Source organism: Schistocerca nitens, chromosome 2, assembly GCF_023898315.1.
Source record: "Schistocerca nitens isolate TAMUIC-IGC-003100 chromosome 2, iqSchNite1.1, whole genome shotgun sequence".
In the NCBI taxonomy this organism is placed as follows: domain Eukaryota; kingdom Metazoa; phylum Arthropoda; class Insecta; order Orthoptera; family Acrididae; genus Schistocerca; species Schistocerca nitens.
Window position 1 is genome coordinate 136979938 of NC_064615.1, and position 16780 is coordinate 136996717.

A 16780-nucleotide genomic window follows, 5' to 3' on the forward strand; every position below is an offset into this window, starting at 1 on the left:
AGGGGATTAGGTTAGGAATTGAGACACTTAAAGTAGTAAAGGAGTTTTGCTATTTAGGGAGCAAAATAACTGATGATGGTCGAAGTAGAGAGGATATAAAATGTAGACTGGCAATGGCAAGGAAATCGTTTCTGAAGAAGAGAAATTTGTTAACGTCGAGTATAGACTTAAGTGTCAGGAAGTCGTTTCTGAAAGTATTTGTATGGAGTGTAGCCATATATGGAAGTGAAACATGGACAATAACCAGTTTGGACATGAAGAGAATAGAAGCTTTTGAAATGTGGTGCTACAGAAGAATGCTGAAGATAAGGTGGGTAGATCACGTAACTAATGAGGAGGTATTGAATAGGATTGGGGAGAAGAGAAGTTTGTGGCACAACTTGACTAGAAGAAGGGATCGGTTGGTAGGACATGTTTTGAGGCATCAAGAGATCACAAATTTAGCATTGGAGGGCAGCGTGGAGGGTAAAAATTGTAGAGGGAGACCAAGAGATGCATACACTAAGCAGATTCAGAAGGATGTAGGTTGCAGTAGGTACTGGGAGATGAAGAAGCTAGCACAGGATAGAGTAGCATGGAGAGCTGCATCAAACCAGTCTCAGGACTGAAGACCACAACAACATTCCACCACTGCAATCCAAGAAGCCCATTCTCACGAACATTGTGAGAACTGTTGAGTTGCTTGAATACATTAACATAAGTGACTAATTTTATAATATATTTCACAGTATTATTTGTTTGTACAAATACTGTTCTGTAATTAGTGGGAAGTATCCTAACACATACATTTACTTCAATTTATTGTACTCTGCAAGTTGTTTTATTGGTTCAGCCTATATACAACCAGTGCTGTGAATGTGATTTGAGTGTTTATGATGCTAAATTGTTACAACTTATACAAATGTAATGTAACCTTTATCATTATTACTATAATGTTTTTGTGAGTACGTAAGTACTATAACCCACCCCACCCCCAACTTATGCACTATTACATATACTGTAAGAAATAAATTTCTCATTTCATTCCTTAGATCACATGAGAACATATGGAAAACAAGTGGCAAGAAGGAACAGGATGATAGGCCATTTTTCATTTTTTAAGACTACAGAATAACTTCCATGGTACAAGAGGAAGCTTTAGAGATAAAAAGATGTCGGGAAGGACAGAGACTGGAATAAACTCAATACATAAATGTAAGTGTGCAAATGCTAATCTAAGATGAAGAGGTTGGCCCAAGAGAGAAATCTGTGGCAGTCCTGCATCAACCCAGACAGGAGACATATGACCAAAAAGAAGTCCCTTTGCCACCATTGATGACGAGTTTACAAATTCTTTGTGAAGACTGTCTCAGTAAAAACTGTTGTTGTGGTAAAACTGTTGTTGTGGTCTTCAGTCCTGAGACTGGCTTGATGCAGCTCTCCTTTATTCTTTTTCACTACTGTTTCCATTTTCTGCTGTATGTGTGTAGGCAGTATGTAATTCAATACTCAGTTACTAATAAGAATGAAGAAAATAAAAGCAAAGCAGATATATTTTTTTACTTCACATACCATCATCATTTTGGGTCTTATCCTTGACTGTTTCACTTGCTTCTGAAAGGGAGAGCTCAAATAGAGATGTAGCTTTCTTCACAATGAATTGTTGCAGTTTCAGCCTCTTTCCCCTGTCTTGAAAACTGCAATAAGAAACTTGTTAAACAAACAAAACATTTAAAAACCTCGAGACAAAATGAATAATAAAATAAACACAAACCTCAGTTGTTTCTGCCGTTGCTGATATACTTCAAAGTCAATCTCCTTTGAGTTTACGTTCACTTTGCTCAAATCATCTTCACCTCTCTCACTCTCCCATAGCTTTTGTAACTGTTGTCCATGAAAATTCAATGACTGGACCACAAGGTCCGGATTCAATGGAGGCTCCATTGCCTATCATTAACCACTGACAATACTTGTGTAAAGTGGATTAATATGATTGTATTTCCTGGAAAGAAAATCAGAAATACAGATCATCATCCGATTTCCACATTGCAAAGGACAAAATAAGGACTCAGCTGAAGAAAACAGCAGACCACACTCATGACATTGTGGATAAAATTATTCGCATGGTTGCGTTATTTTGTCATGTAGGTTAATTTTCTTTTGTTTGTCAAAAATGTGATTGAAAAATATCCATAGTCTGTAAACCACTATTTGAACATTAAAGGAAAAGGTGTTTTTTTTTTTTTTTTTTTTGGGGGGAAGAGGGGAGGGAGCAATGTAATCACGATCTGGCCAACAGGTTGCTGCAAGGAAAGAAGTATTGATCAGATCCCACACTGCAACCAGGGATTGAACAGGAGCTGCTTTTTCACTCATTCTAGTATAAACACCGTGTAAAAGACATAAATTGTCTCAGTGAAGTGTGTGTTCCTAACAGCCATAAGCAACAATGGAGGTAGGCAGAACAGCAGCCGATTTTCAGTCCCTTATGACGTAATTAGGCCTTTTCATCAAAAGAAAAAACTATTTTGCATTTATTATTATTATTATTTACATACATGTGCATACTGTACCACACAATGTACAAACAGAATTTTTCAAAGTTTTGTTTTAATTTTCCTTTGTGCCCATAATACTTTCCTCTCTCTCAGAATGGATTTTTTTTCTACTTATCAATATAGTATGTTCTGATCTTAGGCAGTTTTTCTGCCGGTATGAAATCTAGTCATGAATTTTCTGTCTGATACCTCAATAAATGACATCCCTTTAGTAGCTGGCTAATCTTTCCTGTTAATGAGCCACAGAACAGCGAAACAATAGCTTCTCCGGGTGGCAACACCCTCAAAAAGATGGTAATGCTGCTAAGAATAGCTTAGGAACCGGCAGTCAGAAGATTATAGTGGGGGCGCAACAAAAACATTACCTTCTATGGAACTAGAGTGAGCACCAGTGACGTCACTGACAATAGCAACAACCAAATGACAGTCACAACTTTACAAAGACCAAGGAGTACTCTGCTGAAAGCTCTTGGATTTTTGACCACTTGACAGGGATGCAAGTTTGGGAAAATTTTATCAGCGCCCCTCCATATCACCGCGAACTATTCATACATAAAATAACTTACTGTTACACTGAAAGTCAAACAACTTCAACAAGCAATCTTTGAGGTGAGAAAAGAATGCTATGATTCAATACTGAGAAGCCACTTACATAACTGTCAGTAGCCTAAAAAGCATTAAAAATTAACATCTTGAAGTCTTCTTCCTAACTATGGCATTGCAAATTGTGGATGTAGTTCGAGATTGTATCCTCACAAGACACTTATCTATACAATTATGCAAAATGATAAAAAGGATGACTGAAATACAATTATTACCATTATTATTAATTTTGAACAACTCAAGGCTCTTACAAAATCTAACAGCGCATTTGTTAGCTGCAACAGGCAGAAGACATGTTCTGTTGCTGCTGCATATTTTAGCAATTTTGTCTGAGATAAACACATGCTGGAATATTGTTCTTCAGGCTTTGTGTGAAACAAGAGTCGACAAGATTCATGTGTCTATTTGAAATTCTAGATTCACATATTTTACTGTTCATGTCACTTCTGCATAATCTTTCACCAACCGTGTCAAAACCCGTTTGTATTGTGATGTATTGTGAAATTTCAAACATCCGTGAACGCCAGCCACGATAAACTTACTGTTATCGTCAATTGTAGGCTTAAAATTAATTGTGCTCTTTTAAAATTTTTGAGCAGAGTAGGCCTACCCTCATCCAAAACAATCATTCTCTAATTTCACTGTACAATATGTAGAATTTTTGAGAATTTGTTCTAAAATCTAAGAACTTATCCCAAGTCCAAACATAATGAAGTACCTCAACCAGTACGACTTCCTCCGTGCAAACCAGCATGGATTCCAAGTTACATAGTGGACACCCTCTGCATTGTGATACTTGTACATTATACACAGAAAAATAGTTGGTGATTTTTCCACTGTATGTACAGGTTTTCCGTATTCAAATAACTTGGCAAGATTAGGAACTTCAGGCCCCCTCTTACATCTAACCAAGCATTCTACACATTTTGCATTATGTCCATTACGATAAGCGTAGAATTGTGTCCACACAATGCCTCTTTTCTGTTGTTCAATTTAGTGCATAACTTCCACCTCACAACTTCGTAGATGAATCTGTGCACGTGTAATGTCCTGGAAATGTAGGCTGTGCATTAAGTGCATTGCTTCCTGCCTTCAGTGATAATCATCGCACTTTTTAGCAAATGAAAGGTAGCTGAGACCCATGCGTGTGGCACTGTGTCGTGTGTTGCAGTTATGCTGGGAAGTGATTTATGTGCAATAATACATATTGACCACAAACGAAGCACTGTTAAACTTACAATTGATTACAAAGAAGTCATACAGAATGCCACTTCTAAAAATTATAAATAAAAATTTGGGATGTGATTCCCTGAGCATTAATTGTCAGATAAAAAGTCTCTGATCATATTACTGTAAAGAATAAGATACCGTAAGTTTTGAAATAGAAAAACAGAAAAGAAAAAGAAATTTATGAAATCAAACAATGGACAATCCAGGATGGAATGTAACAATATCATGAGAAGGAAAGTTGCTACTCACCCTATAAAGGAGATGCTGATAGGCACAACAAAAAGACACTCGCAATTTTAGCTTTCCGCCATTAAGGCCTCCTTCAATGACACACACACACACACACACACACACACACACACACACACCTGCAGTCCCAGGCAACTATTGCTGAAGAAGGCCTAAATTACTGATAGCCATAATTGTGAGTATTTTTGCTGTGCCTAACTGCAACTCAGCATCTCCACTACATGGTGAGCAGAAATTTATGGTAAGTGTATCTGAACACACAACAAATTTCCATGCAAAACTGAGGAGCCTTACACCTGAACAACAGAAATGCTGGGGTATGTTTAGCTCCTAAAATAAAAAAAAAAAAAACTACTAGAAGTACAGATGAAGGACACTGATTGATGCAAAAGATACATAATTGAAAAACATAACCTCCATTCTATTTAAACTACATATTATCTTTCATGATTAAGAAAACCTACATATTATCTTTGATGATTAAAGTTGAGTAAACAACTTGTTTTATAAAATACAAGTAACACTGGAAGTTAATTAACCCTCACATAACTAAGAGCCTGCCTCACGTAGTTCTCAGTCTCAACAATAATGCTTTGTTTTGAAATGTGAAATAAATAGTTTCAATTGGTTAGAAGTCACCAGTTGCCAGCTAATGAAATTTTATTGCTAGCCTTATCAATACAGTTTCCATAAGAAAAAAATTTAATACTTCTGCTGTGATCTGAAACTAGCAAATGAAAAATTGTCATAACTTTGTATTGTATTTGTTGTATTTCTTATTTAAATACTTCTTTACACAGAGTCACTTTTGTGTTTTCTTTTTCTGTCACCTTTTTATCATCATAAATGCAGCATGAGCTCCCAAGCAAAGGAGATTTACAGCATCCTGTTTGCATTATCAGAGAAAGTATGGACACAAAACTGCCAATGCACACACGTCTTTTCCACAAATGTTTCTGCTTTTCCTTATCTGCAAATGTGCATGCGGAAAGATAGTATGGCCACACAATATTTACATTACACCTATTGTACCATGTGAAACATTCATTAATGTCAGTACTATAATTCAGGAAGAGAAAACAACTTAGCACAGTTCACATTTGTTCATGAGTACAACACAGAAGTTACAGGGAGGTAGCTTCAACTACGAGGGATAACAGCAATTGTCAAGAGTCAAAGGGGAGAATGGGGTGGGGAATGTGATAAAACTGTGTATAAGAGTAACTGACTAAGAACTGAAACAAGAAAGTAATGTAAATAGCAGCATTTGTATGTATACTAAGAAAAATATGCCACAAAAAAATTCACATACTTCAGCAATGAACCATGGACCTTGCCGTTGGTGGGGAGGCTTGCGTGCCTCATCGATACAGATAGCCGTACCGTAGGTACAACCACAACGGCGGGGTATCTGTTGAGAGGCCAGACAAACGTGTGGTTCCTGAAGAGGGGCAGCAGCCTTTTCAGTAGTTGGAAGGGCAACAGTCTGGATGACTGACTGATCTGGCCTTGTAACAATAACCAAAACGGCCTTGCTGTGCTGGTACTGCGAACGGCTGAAAGCAAGGGGAAACTACGGCCGTAATTTTTCCCGAGGGCATGCAGCTTTACTGTATGATTAAATGATGATGGCGTCCTCTTGGGTAAAATATTCCGGAGGTAAAATAGTCCCCCATTCGGATCTCCGGGCGGGGACTACTCAAGAGGATGTCGTTATCAGGAGAAAGAAAACTGGCGTTCTACGGATCGGAGCGTGGAATGTCAGGTCCCTTAATCGGGCAGGTAGGTTAGAAAATTTAAAAAGGGAAATGGACAGGTTAAAGTTAGATATAGTGGGAATTAGTGAAGTTCGGTGGCAGGAGGAACAAGACTTCTGGTCAGGTGACTACAGGGTTATAAACACAAAGTCAAATAGGGGTAATGCAGGAGTAGGTTTAATAATGAATAGGAAAATAGGAACGCGGGTAAGCTACTACAAACAGCTTAGTGAACGCATTATTGTGGCCAAGATAGATACGAAGCCCACACCTACTACAGTAGTACAAGTTTATATGCCAACTAGCTCTGCAGATGACGAAGAAATTGAAGAAATGTATGATGAAATAAAAGAAATTATTCAGATTGTGAAGGGAGACGAAAATTTAATAGTCATGGGTGACTGGAATTCGAGTGTAGGAAAAGGGAGAGAAGGAAACGTAGTAGGTGAATATGGATTGGGGGGAAGAAATGAAAGAGGAAGCCGCCTGGTAGAATTTTGCACAGAGCACAATTTAATCATAGCTAACACTTGGTTTAAGAATCATGATAGAAGGTTGTATACATGGAAGAACCCTGGAGATACTAAAAGGTATCAGATAGATTATATAATGGTAAGACAGAGATTTAGGAACCAGGTTTTAAACTGTAAGACATTTCCAGGGGCAGATGTGGACTCTGACCACAATCTATTGGTTATGACCTGTAGATTAAAACTGAAGAAACTGCAAAAAGGTGGGAATTTAAGGAGATGGGACCTGGATAAACTGAAAGAACTAGAGGTTGTACAGATTTTCAGGGAGAGCATAAGGGAACAATTGACAGGAATGGGGGAAAGAAATACAGTAGAAGAAGAATGGGTAGCTTTGAGGGATGAAGTAGTGAAGGCAGCAGAGGATCAAGTAGGTAAAAAGACGAGGGCTAATAGAAATCCTTGGGTAACAGAAGAAATATTGAATTTAATTGATGAAAGGAGAAAATATAAAAATGCAGTAAATGAAGCAGGCAAAAAGGAATACAAACGCCTCAAAAATGAGATCGACAGGAAGTGCAAAATGGCTAAGCAGGGATGGCTAGAGGACAAATGTAAGGATGTAGAGGCTTATCTCACTAGGGGTAAGATAGATACTGCCTACAGGAAAATTAAAGAGACCTTTGGAGATAAGAGAACCACTTGTATGAACATCAAGAGCTCAGATGGAAACCCAGTTCTAAGCAAAGAAGGGAAAGCAGAAAGGTGGAAGGAGTATATAGAGGGTCTATACAAGGGCGATGTACTTGAGGACAATATTATGGAAATGGAAGAGGATGTAGATGAAGATGAAATGGGAGATACGATACTGCGTGAAGAGTTTGACAGAGCACTGAAAGACCTGAGTCGAAACAAGGCCCCCGGAGTAGACAACATTCCATTGGAACTACTGACGGCCTTGGGAGAGCCAGTCCTGACAAAACTCTACCATCTGGTGAGCAAGATGTATGAAACAGGCGAAATACCCTCAGACTTCAAGAAGAATATAATAATTCCAATCCCAAAGAAAGCAGGTGTTGACAGATGTGAGAATTACCGAACAATCAGTTTAATAAGCCACAGCTGCAAAATACTAACACGAATTCTTTACAGACGAATGGAAAAACTAGTAGAAGCCGACCTCGGGGAAGATCAGTTTGGATTCCGTAGAAATGTTGGAACACGTGAGGCAATACTGACCTTACGACTTATCTTAGAAGAAAGATTAAGGAAAGGCAAACCTACGTTTCTAGCATTTGTAGACTTAGAGAAAGCTTTTGACAATGTTGACTGGAATACTCTCTTTCAAATTCTAAAGGTGGCAGGGGTAAAATACAGGGAGCGAAAGGCTATTTACAATTTGTACAGAAACCAGATGGCAGTTATAAGAGTCGAGGGATATGAAAGGGAAGCAGTGGTTGGGAAGGGAGTAAGACAGGGTTGTAGCCTCTCCCCGATGTTATTCAATCTGTATATTGAGCAAGCAGTAAAGGAAACAAAAGAAAAATTCGGAGTAGGTATTAAAATCCATGGAGAAGAAATAAAAACTTTGAGGTTCGCCGATGACATTGTAATTCTGTCAGAGACAGCAAAGGACTTGGAAGAGCAGTTGAATGGAATGGATGGTGTCTTGAAGGGAGGATATAAGATGAACATCAACAAAAGCAAAACAAGGATAATGGAATGTAGTCGAATTAAGTCGGGTGATGTTGAGGGTATTAGATTAGGAAATGAGACACTTAAAGTAGTAAAGGAGTTTTGCTATTTGGGGAGCAAAATAACTGATGATGGTCGAAGTAGAGAGGATATAAAATGTAGACTGGCAATGGCAAGGAAAGCGTTTATGAAGAAGAGAAATTTGTTAACATCGAGTATAGATTTAAGTGTCAGGAAGTCGTTTCTGAAAGTATTTGTATGGAGTGTAGCCATGTATGGAAGTGAAACATGGACGATAACTAGTTTGGACAAGAAGAGAATAGAAGCTTTCGAAATGTGGTGCTACAGAAGGATGCTGAAGATTAGATGGGTAGATCACATAACTAATGAGGAGGTACTGAACAGGATTGGGGAGAGGAGGAGTTTGTGGCACAACTTGACCAGAAGAAGGGATCGATTGGTAGGACATGTTCTGAGGCATCAAGGGATCACCAATTTAGTATTGGAGGGCAGCGTGGAGGGTAAAAATCGTAGGGGGAGACCAAGAGATGAATACACTAAGCAGATTCAGAAGGATGTAGGTTGCAGTAGGTACTGGGAGATGAAGAAGCTTGCACAGGATAGAGTAGCATGGAGAGCTGCATCAAACCAGTCTCAGGACTGAAGACCACAACAACAACAACTTCAGCAAAAGCAATAAGAGAGACAAATTTCACCAAATGGGAAATAGTTCACTTCGACATTACAAACTTAAGATACCGATGCTCCAGTATGGAAAACAATGAAAATTATAGAACAAAATATTTTACAGCATAGAAAAATTTCTATTAAATGAATTTGACAAATTCTTCCATCTCCTCAAAACTACTTTTCCACAAAGTTATTTTGAATTCAACAGAAAAATTTACACCCACGCAAATTGAGTAGCTATGAGAAAATGTGTAAGTCGCACAGTTGCGAATGTATGTATGAGACTTCAGAATCTGTGTCTTGACTGTGTATATATCTTTCGCATTGCCATGGACACTGCTGCTCTTTATTTTGTCCACTACATAATACATGGATGCTCTTGTGACTTATTCTGTGGACTGTATAATACATTATTTCATTCTAACTGTATTTAATGTGTGCAATAAATCTTAGTTTCAATAAGATACTGCAAGCAAATTACTGTGCTAGCAGTTATGGGCCTAGTCTATATAATTCGGCATAACATTTTAAAAAATACCAGTTCATTGGCTACCAGAAATTAGTTGCAGTGCATGGCAATTGGAACCATGTAATAACTAATGCAATAGTTCTGTAAATACAATTCACTGGTTCCGACTGGGAAACTGGTGGAAGAGAAAACTTTAGTACATGGCAGTTTGCGAAGCGAATAAATGTAGATCACGAACATTTGTAGGATTCTTTCATATGATGACATGGTTGGAGACTGGCTGTTATCTGAAGACAAATATTGATGGTGTTGAGACAGCAACCAGCCACAAATAAAATTGCGGCTAGTTGCTCTCTCAACACCATCAACATTTGTGGGATCGCATCAGTGGCTCAATAACGGATGTAACTACAGTTTGCACAGCAAGAGCTAAAATTATACTCTCCGTTCATCCGTAGATATATGTTAATTTGCAAGGTACATCTATAGCTATGGAAGCAAGGGACAAGCTGAAGCAAGTCCACGAAGATTCTGGCCTCTTCCTATGAATAGGTCGACTAACGACACTGTTGGTTATTAGACTGGAAAATTGATCACCAGTTGTAGAGTATGTGTCAATATAATTTCCACATCACAAAAATAACATGGCTTGAGCTTTGAAGTTAAAGAAGAATGGATTGAGTGTATTCACTTGCAGGATTACCAGACAAACATAAACCTATGAATATGAGTTAGAAAATTCAAGTTTGCCAATCACAGGAGACTCCATAAAAATTGATTAATGAAAGAAATAAATGACAACACCTACAATAAATCATTTACTAGTGACACTGCACTGTCGCAGCAAGGGCAAAAATGATGCAAAAATTCCAGCCAAGACGTTCTTTTCAAATGCAACTGCATGTAAAGACACATGGACAGAATCTTATGTAGACCTAGGTGCATCAATGCAAATGTCTAAATGTCCACGTGACAAAAATAAGTGTACAACAGTGAAAGCTCATAAGCTGTAATAGCAAATAATTATAAAGGAATAGGATTTTTCACTTGCAGATGTTCCCAAGGGTAACAAGAAAGCAAAATTAAAGTAGAGGATATCCTTTATGTGCGTCAGCTAAGCACAAACCAACTATCTCTTAGTAAAATGGTGAAAAAAGGTCATTCGGTTTTGTTTAACAAACAACGCTGTCCTATTTACAACACATCCAAAAGTGTAGTTGTTAGTGAACCATTAGCAAATGGTATGTACCAAATAGACCAACCAAATGATCTAACTTCTGAATCAAAATCCATACTACAGTTAAAACAGCACTGACTTGTGGCATGAAAGACTGGGTCATTTGTATTCTGGCTAGTAGAATTTCATTTGAGGGAGCAGTTAATATTCTTTGTGCCATATGCTTAGAAAGCAAACAAACAAGACTACCTTTTTCACGATCTGGCTGAAGAACCACTTAAATTCGAGCTAATTCATTCAGATTTGTCCAAGCCAATGAAAACAATGTCAACTGGAGGAGCCAAATACTTCCTCATTTTGATGTCTATGCCAGGAAACTACTTGTATATACTCTCGATAAATAAAAATAAAGTACGACAGCTGGTATGAGACTTTAAAAATCTAGTTGAAAGACAAACTGGAAACAGGATCTCCACTCTGCACACAGATAGTGGCACAGAATATGTGAATGATAAACTTTTCAGACAAGGAGGGATCCAACATTGGCCTACAGCACCATATACACCAGAGAAAAACGGAGTAAAAATGGTTCAAATGGCTCTGAGCACTAGCACTATGGGACTTAACATCAGAGGTCATCAGTCCCCTATAATTTAGAACTACTTAAACCTAACTAACCTAAGGACATCACACACATCCATGCCCGAGGCAGGATTCGAACCTGTTACCATAGCGGTTGCACGGTTCCAGACTAAAGCGCCTAGAACCGCTTTGCCACACCGGCAAACAAAGTAGCTGAGCTTCATAACCATACAATAGTAAGAAAAAGCAAGATGTGCCTGCTCTTTGAAGCAGATTTGCCAAATTAATTCTGGATAGAAGCAGGCTCTGATGCAGTCCATTTAATTAACAGATCTAATCTATAAAGCCAAGACTCCAGAAGAACCTTAAACAAACAATAAGCTAGATCTCCAACATCTCAGAATATTTGGAAGCAAGGCGTATGTTCACATTCCAAAAGCTTGACAGCCTGGGTCCTGTACTAGTCCACCGCGGCAGTCAGGGTCATAACGAGCTGTAAGTGTCCTGGTATTCATTGCATATTTCTTTACCCAAGCAGTCATTCACTGTACTGTCTGATGTAACTTTGCCACTGACTTAGATTTTACAGCACCTAGCCCAACCAGTGATTTCTAAAATGTTTTATGGAACATTTTTTTGTGTGTATTGCTGTGTGTAAAAACTTATTTTCCCGTCTCTTGCTATTTTCAGGATATCACCTGAGGAGGGGTATGTAAGTGTCCAAACCCGGTTGTGTTCTAAAGAGAACCTTACAACTGTAGTGGTACTTTCAACCTCTGGTATAATGCTCAGTCGCATATGTTCCTCCAACACGAAAGCAGAGAAAATTTAAACTGCATTACAAATTTCACACAAAATACCGAAAGGACTTACTATGAACATTCTTGAAGAACAGGAATTATATGTTCATAGAACTCTAAATGAACACACAGATTTTAAATGTGAATACTATCTCAAAAACTTCTACTGACATAATAGAATATGAAAAGCAGTAATCACATGGAAAGCGAAACATACACAGACCAAAGATAAAATTCAAAGAAAAATAGGAATGAAATGTAACATCTCTGGTAAGCTGTATATATTTTGTAATATTTGCAAGAGCACATAGGGACTGAAGAATCGCAAGAACGTAGGAAATTAAGGAGACGGGACCTGGATAACTTGAAAGAACCAGAGATTTTAAAAGTTTCACAGGTAGCGTTAGGCAACAGTTGACTAGAACACAGGAAAGGAATACAGGGGGAGAAGAATCTTTGAGATGAAATAGTGAAGGCAGCTGAGGATCAAATAGATAAAAAGACAAGGAATAGTACGAAATGCGCAAACAAAGTTGACACTCGACACGCTGGCCAATGGGAGCGGCTGTAAATGGGAAATGCCTTTGAAGTCACTCCCATCAACCACAACGCCAAGGGTCAACTCTGCGCATACGATAGAAATCCTTGGATTACACAAAAAATTTAACTGGTTAAAAGAGAAAATACAAAATTGCAGCAAATAAAGCAGGCAAAAAGGAATACAAATGTCTAAAATGAGAGACTGTCTGGAACTGCAAAATGGCTAAGTGGAAACAGACCAAAAACTTTAGGATTTAGAAACATATTTCACTATGGAAAAGTCAAATACCACCTACAGGAAAATGAAAGGCCTTTGGGTAAAAGAGAAGCACCTATATGAATATCAAGAGCTCAGATGGAAAACCAGTCCTAAGCAAAGGACGGAAAGCTGAAAGGTGGGTAAAAGTTGCATATTAGCCGTCCCTTGCATTTTTCAATATGACACAGGCAAACATTAGGCTTTGCTACCAGTCAATTTGTCACCACAATCAGATTTTTCTGCTCTCATATTCATTGGCATTGTCAACTCAGTCAAATTGTCACTTCCAACCAAGTGAGAACTCAGACTGCACTACAGACCTGTCTGTCACCGAAGGGGTCCAACATGTACCTTTAGCTGAAAGGTTGAAGGAGTACATAGTGGGTATGTACGAGGGAGAGGAACTTTAAGCAACAACATAGAAATGGAAAGATGAAGATGAGATGGGAGATATGATACTGTGAGAAGAATTTGACAAAGTAGCATAAGACCCAAGTCGAAACAAGACTACAGAAGTATACAACATTTCATCAGAACTACTGATAACCTTGGGACAGCCAGCGAAGAGATTTCCACCTGGTGTGCAAGGTGTATGAGACAGGCAAAATAACCAAGACTTCCAGAAGAATGTGGTAATTCCAAAGAAAGCAGTTTATTACAGTTATGAAAATTACTGAACTATCAGTTTAGTAAGCTGCAAAATACCAACATGAATTCCTGACAATGCAAATGCTGGTAGAAGCTAACCTCAGGGAAGATCAGTTTGGATTCCAGAGAAATGTAGGAACATGCAAGGCAATACTGACCCTACAACTTACGTTAAAAGGTGGCTTAAGGAAAGGGAAACCAACATTAACAGCATTTGCAGAGTTTAATAAACCTTTTGACAATGTTGCCTGGAATACTCTCTATGAAATTCTGTAGATACCCGGGATTAAATACAGGGAGCAAAAGGCTATTTATAACTTGTACGGAAACCAGAAGGCAGTAATAAGAGTCGATATACATGTAAGGGAAGCAGTGTTTGAGAACGGAGTGAGACAGGATTGTAACCTATCCGTGTTATTCAAGCACTGAAGAAGCAGCAAATGAAACAAACAAAAAATTTGGGGTTTTCAATCTCACTGGAGAAGCAGCAAAAGAACCAAAAGAAAAATTTGGATTAGAAATTAAAAATTTGGGGAGAAGAATTGCAAACTTTGCACTTTGCCAACAACACCGTAATTGTCAGGCACATCCAAGAACTTGGAAGAACAAATGAACAGGATGGACAGTGTTTTGAAAGGAGCATACAAGATGAGAAATTTGTTAACATCAAACATAGATTTAAGTGTTAGGAAGTAGTTTCTTGAGGCACGTGTCTTGAGTGTTGCCATATATGAAAGTGGAACATACACAAACAGTTTAGACAAAAACAGAACCTTTTGAAATGCACTGTTACGGAAGATCATTGAAGATTTGATGAGTAGAACACGTAACTAATGACGTACTGAACAGAAACCACAACCTGATCATGTGAAGAGATCAGTTAATAGGACACATTTTGAAACATTAATAGTTCACCAACTTAGTATTGAGGGGGGGGGGGGAGGAGAGAGGAAAGAATGTGGAAGGTAAAAACAGCTGAGGGGAACAACAGATTTATAAATTAATCAGATTCTGAAGGTTGCAGTAATTATTCGGACAGGAAGAGGCTTGCATAGGATAAGAGTAGCATGGAGAGATGAATCAAACAGTCTTCAGATTGACGACCACGTCAACAGATTTCAGCGTTTCTACTCTGCTTCCCATCATCTTGGAGCGTCCCAACATTGAATTTGGTGCCTGACAGCCCTTATACATGACCGTAATTTCACTGTGTTCAAGGTGAAGAAACAACACAATTATAATGCACCAGGTTGTGACAGTTAACCCCCTACAAATCCGCAATTTTAAATAAGTGTTACCACTAACAAACCAAAAGCATTTGGAAATGCACAAATAGAATCTCCAGTAACAAGGCAAATTAACAATCGAGTCACCCACACGTTTCGTTATCATCAGTCTTGCAGAAAGGTGAATATGTTAAACAGCCGCAATATGACAAGTTTGGCATACAATTAATCATACACATGGATAATGCACAGCATATGAATAACACGCTATCTCCATTCGCGACGTGAACGAAATATTACAACTGTTAATACAACCACTCTGGGAAACAAATACACAGGGTAATAATTAACATTTTTTCCAATAACTATTGCAATTATGCGACATTACAACACAACCCGGGTATCCGGTGTAGTCTCAAGTTGCACAATCAGAACAGTCTGTCACGCAAGCACGAAATAAATTTAGAAAACAACTATTACTATTCATTTACATACAAAACAAATGATACAAAATTAACTAAACAAAGAATTTATTTATCTTCGACCGTTCTTCCAACTGACGAACTTACACCCGTATTGTGAGCACAACATGGCGGCCTCTCATGAAAAGAGGAATGACGCAGTAAATTAATACATCAAAGACCAATAATATACTTCAAGCAACAATAATAGTGCAATGAGTTCATGGAGCATAAATCACTTTTTAACCACTTTTACAACATATAAAACGAATTAAAAACCACACAAATATACAAAATAATTTCACCACACCCAACTCACCTTCTTCGCTTTAACGAACAAAGAAACCAAAGACAACTTACATAACATCGGGAATGCAACCAAAGATATTATGTACTTAAAGCTGTTTCACAAAATAATCGAAATTGTATGAGAGCTAATCGTGTGTTGCAAATTAGTTTAATACAAAATATATTGAAACTTTGTTTGGTTAGTAACACCTGTGACTTTCAACTGTCTTCCTAAGTTTCATTTTTGTATTCGTCCAGGGATCATCTAATATTGGTTGGTTGGTTTGGAGATCGGATCTAAGCATCTTATAATGAAATAGGATTTGTCATCATAATACAATGTATTCAAATAATTCAAAATATTAAATATATACAATATATAAATATGTTTTACGAGGATATGATAAATAGTTGGCCGTGGCCTTCTTGCAGGAACAATCCCGGCCTTTCCCTGAAATGATTTAGGGAAACGTAAGTCAGGGTGGCCAGACAGAGCATACTCCATCCTTCAGAATATGAGGTCAGTGTCACGACTATAATTACACTGCCTCATTCGGTTGGTTCCTACTGTACAAAGTGCAATGTGCATAACGTAACTTATAATTTAGGAAAAAAAGTATCACTCTGTTCTTTCGCAGTCTCTAGGCTTACACAATCACTGTACTCTCTACAGAGACCGGCTTGTGACTCCATGACAACGATCATGCTGCTATGCCGTCAGCATTCCCTTCAATCTGCCTACAATCAACAAATATTCGCAAGCGTAAAGAGTGGAACAGCATAGGAGGAGCTATGTACATGAGTAAAACAATCTGTTATCGTGTACTGCGAACTTTTTAATCCTAACGAGAGCGAACAGGGTCATAAAATACTGGAAAACATCTCCACTCCGAATTAAGATTTTCCTTCGATGGTGCAAAACAATACCGTGGCTATCTTAACGTGTGAATAATCACTGGGGTACTTCTACTTTTAGGGAAAAGTTTCATCATGAAACGAAACACAATGTATCAATTTTTCCGAAGCTATGGCTAGAATGAAAATATGATTACAGAAGTCTAAAAATAAACCTTGGTTTGCACAAGGAATACAGATATCA

At 38.1% G+C, this 16780-nt stretch overlaps 1 protein-coding gene across 2 annotated transcripts in view; it reads right to left on the minus strand.

Moving 5' to 3' along the window:
• The window catches only part of LOC126235828 (tetratricopeptide repeat protein 14 homolog), an 82765-nt gene extending 67011 nt beyond the window's left edge, over positions 1–15754 (minus strand). For both annotated transcript variants that reach the window (XM_049944679.1, XM_049944677.1), the window contains exons 1-3: positions 15713–15754; positions 1754–1981; positions 1552–1676 (exon numbers count right to left, since the gene is read on the minus strand). In XM_049944679.1, coding sequence (XP_049800636.1) covers positions 1552–1676; positions 1754–1923 — 295 coding nt within the window. In that variant the 5' untranslated portion in view covers positions 1924–1981; positions 15713–15754. The remainder of the gene's footprint in view (positions 1–1551; positions 1677–1753; positions 1982–15712) is intronic.
• Between the last annotated feature and the right edge of the window lie 1026 nt (positions 15755–16780).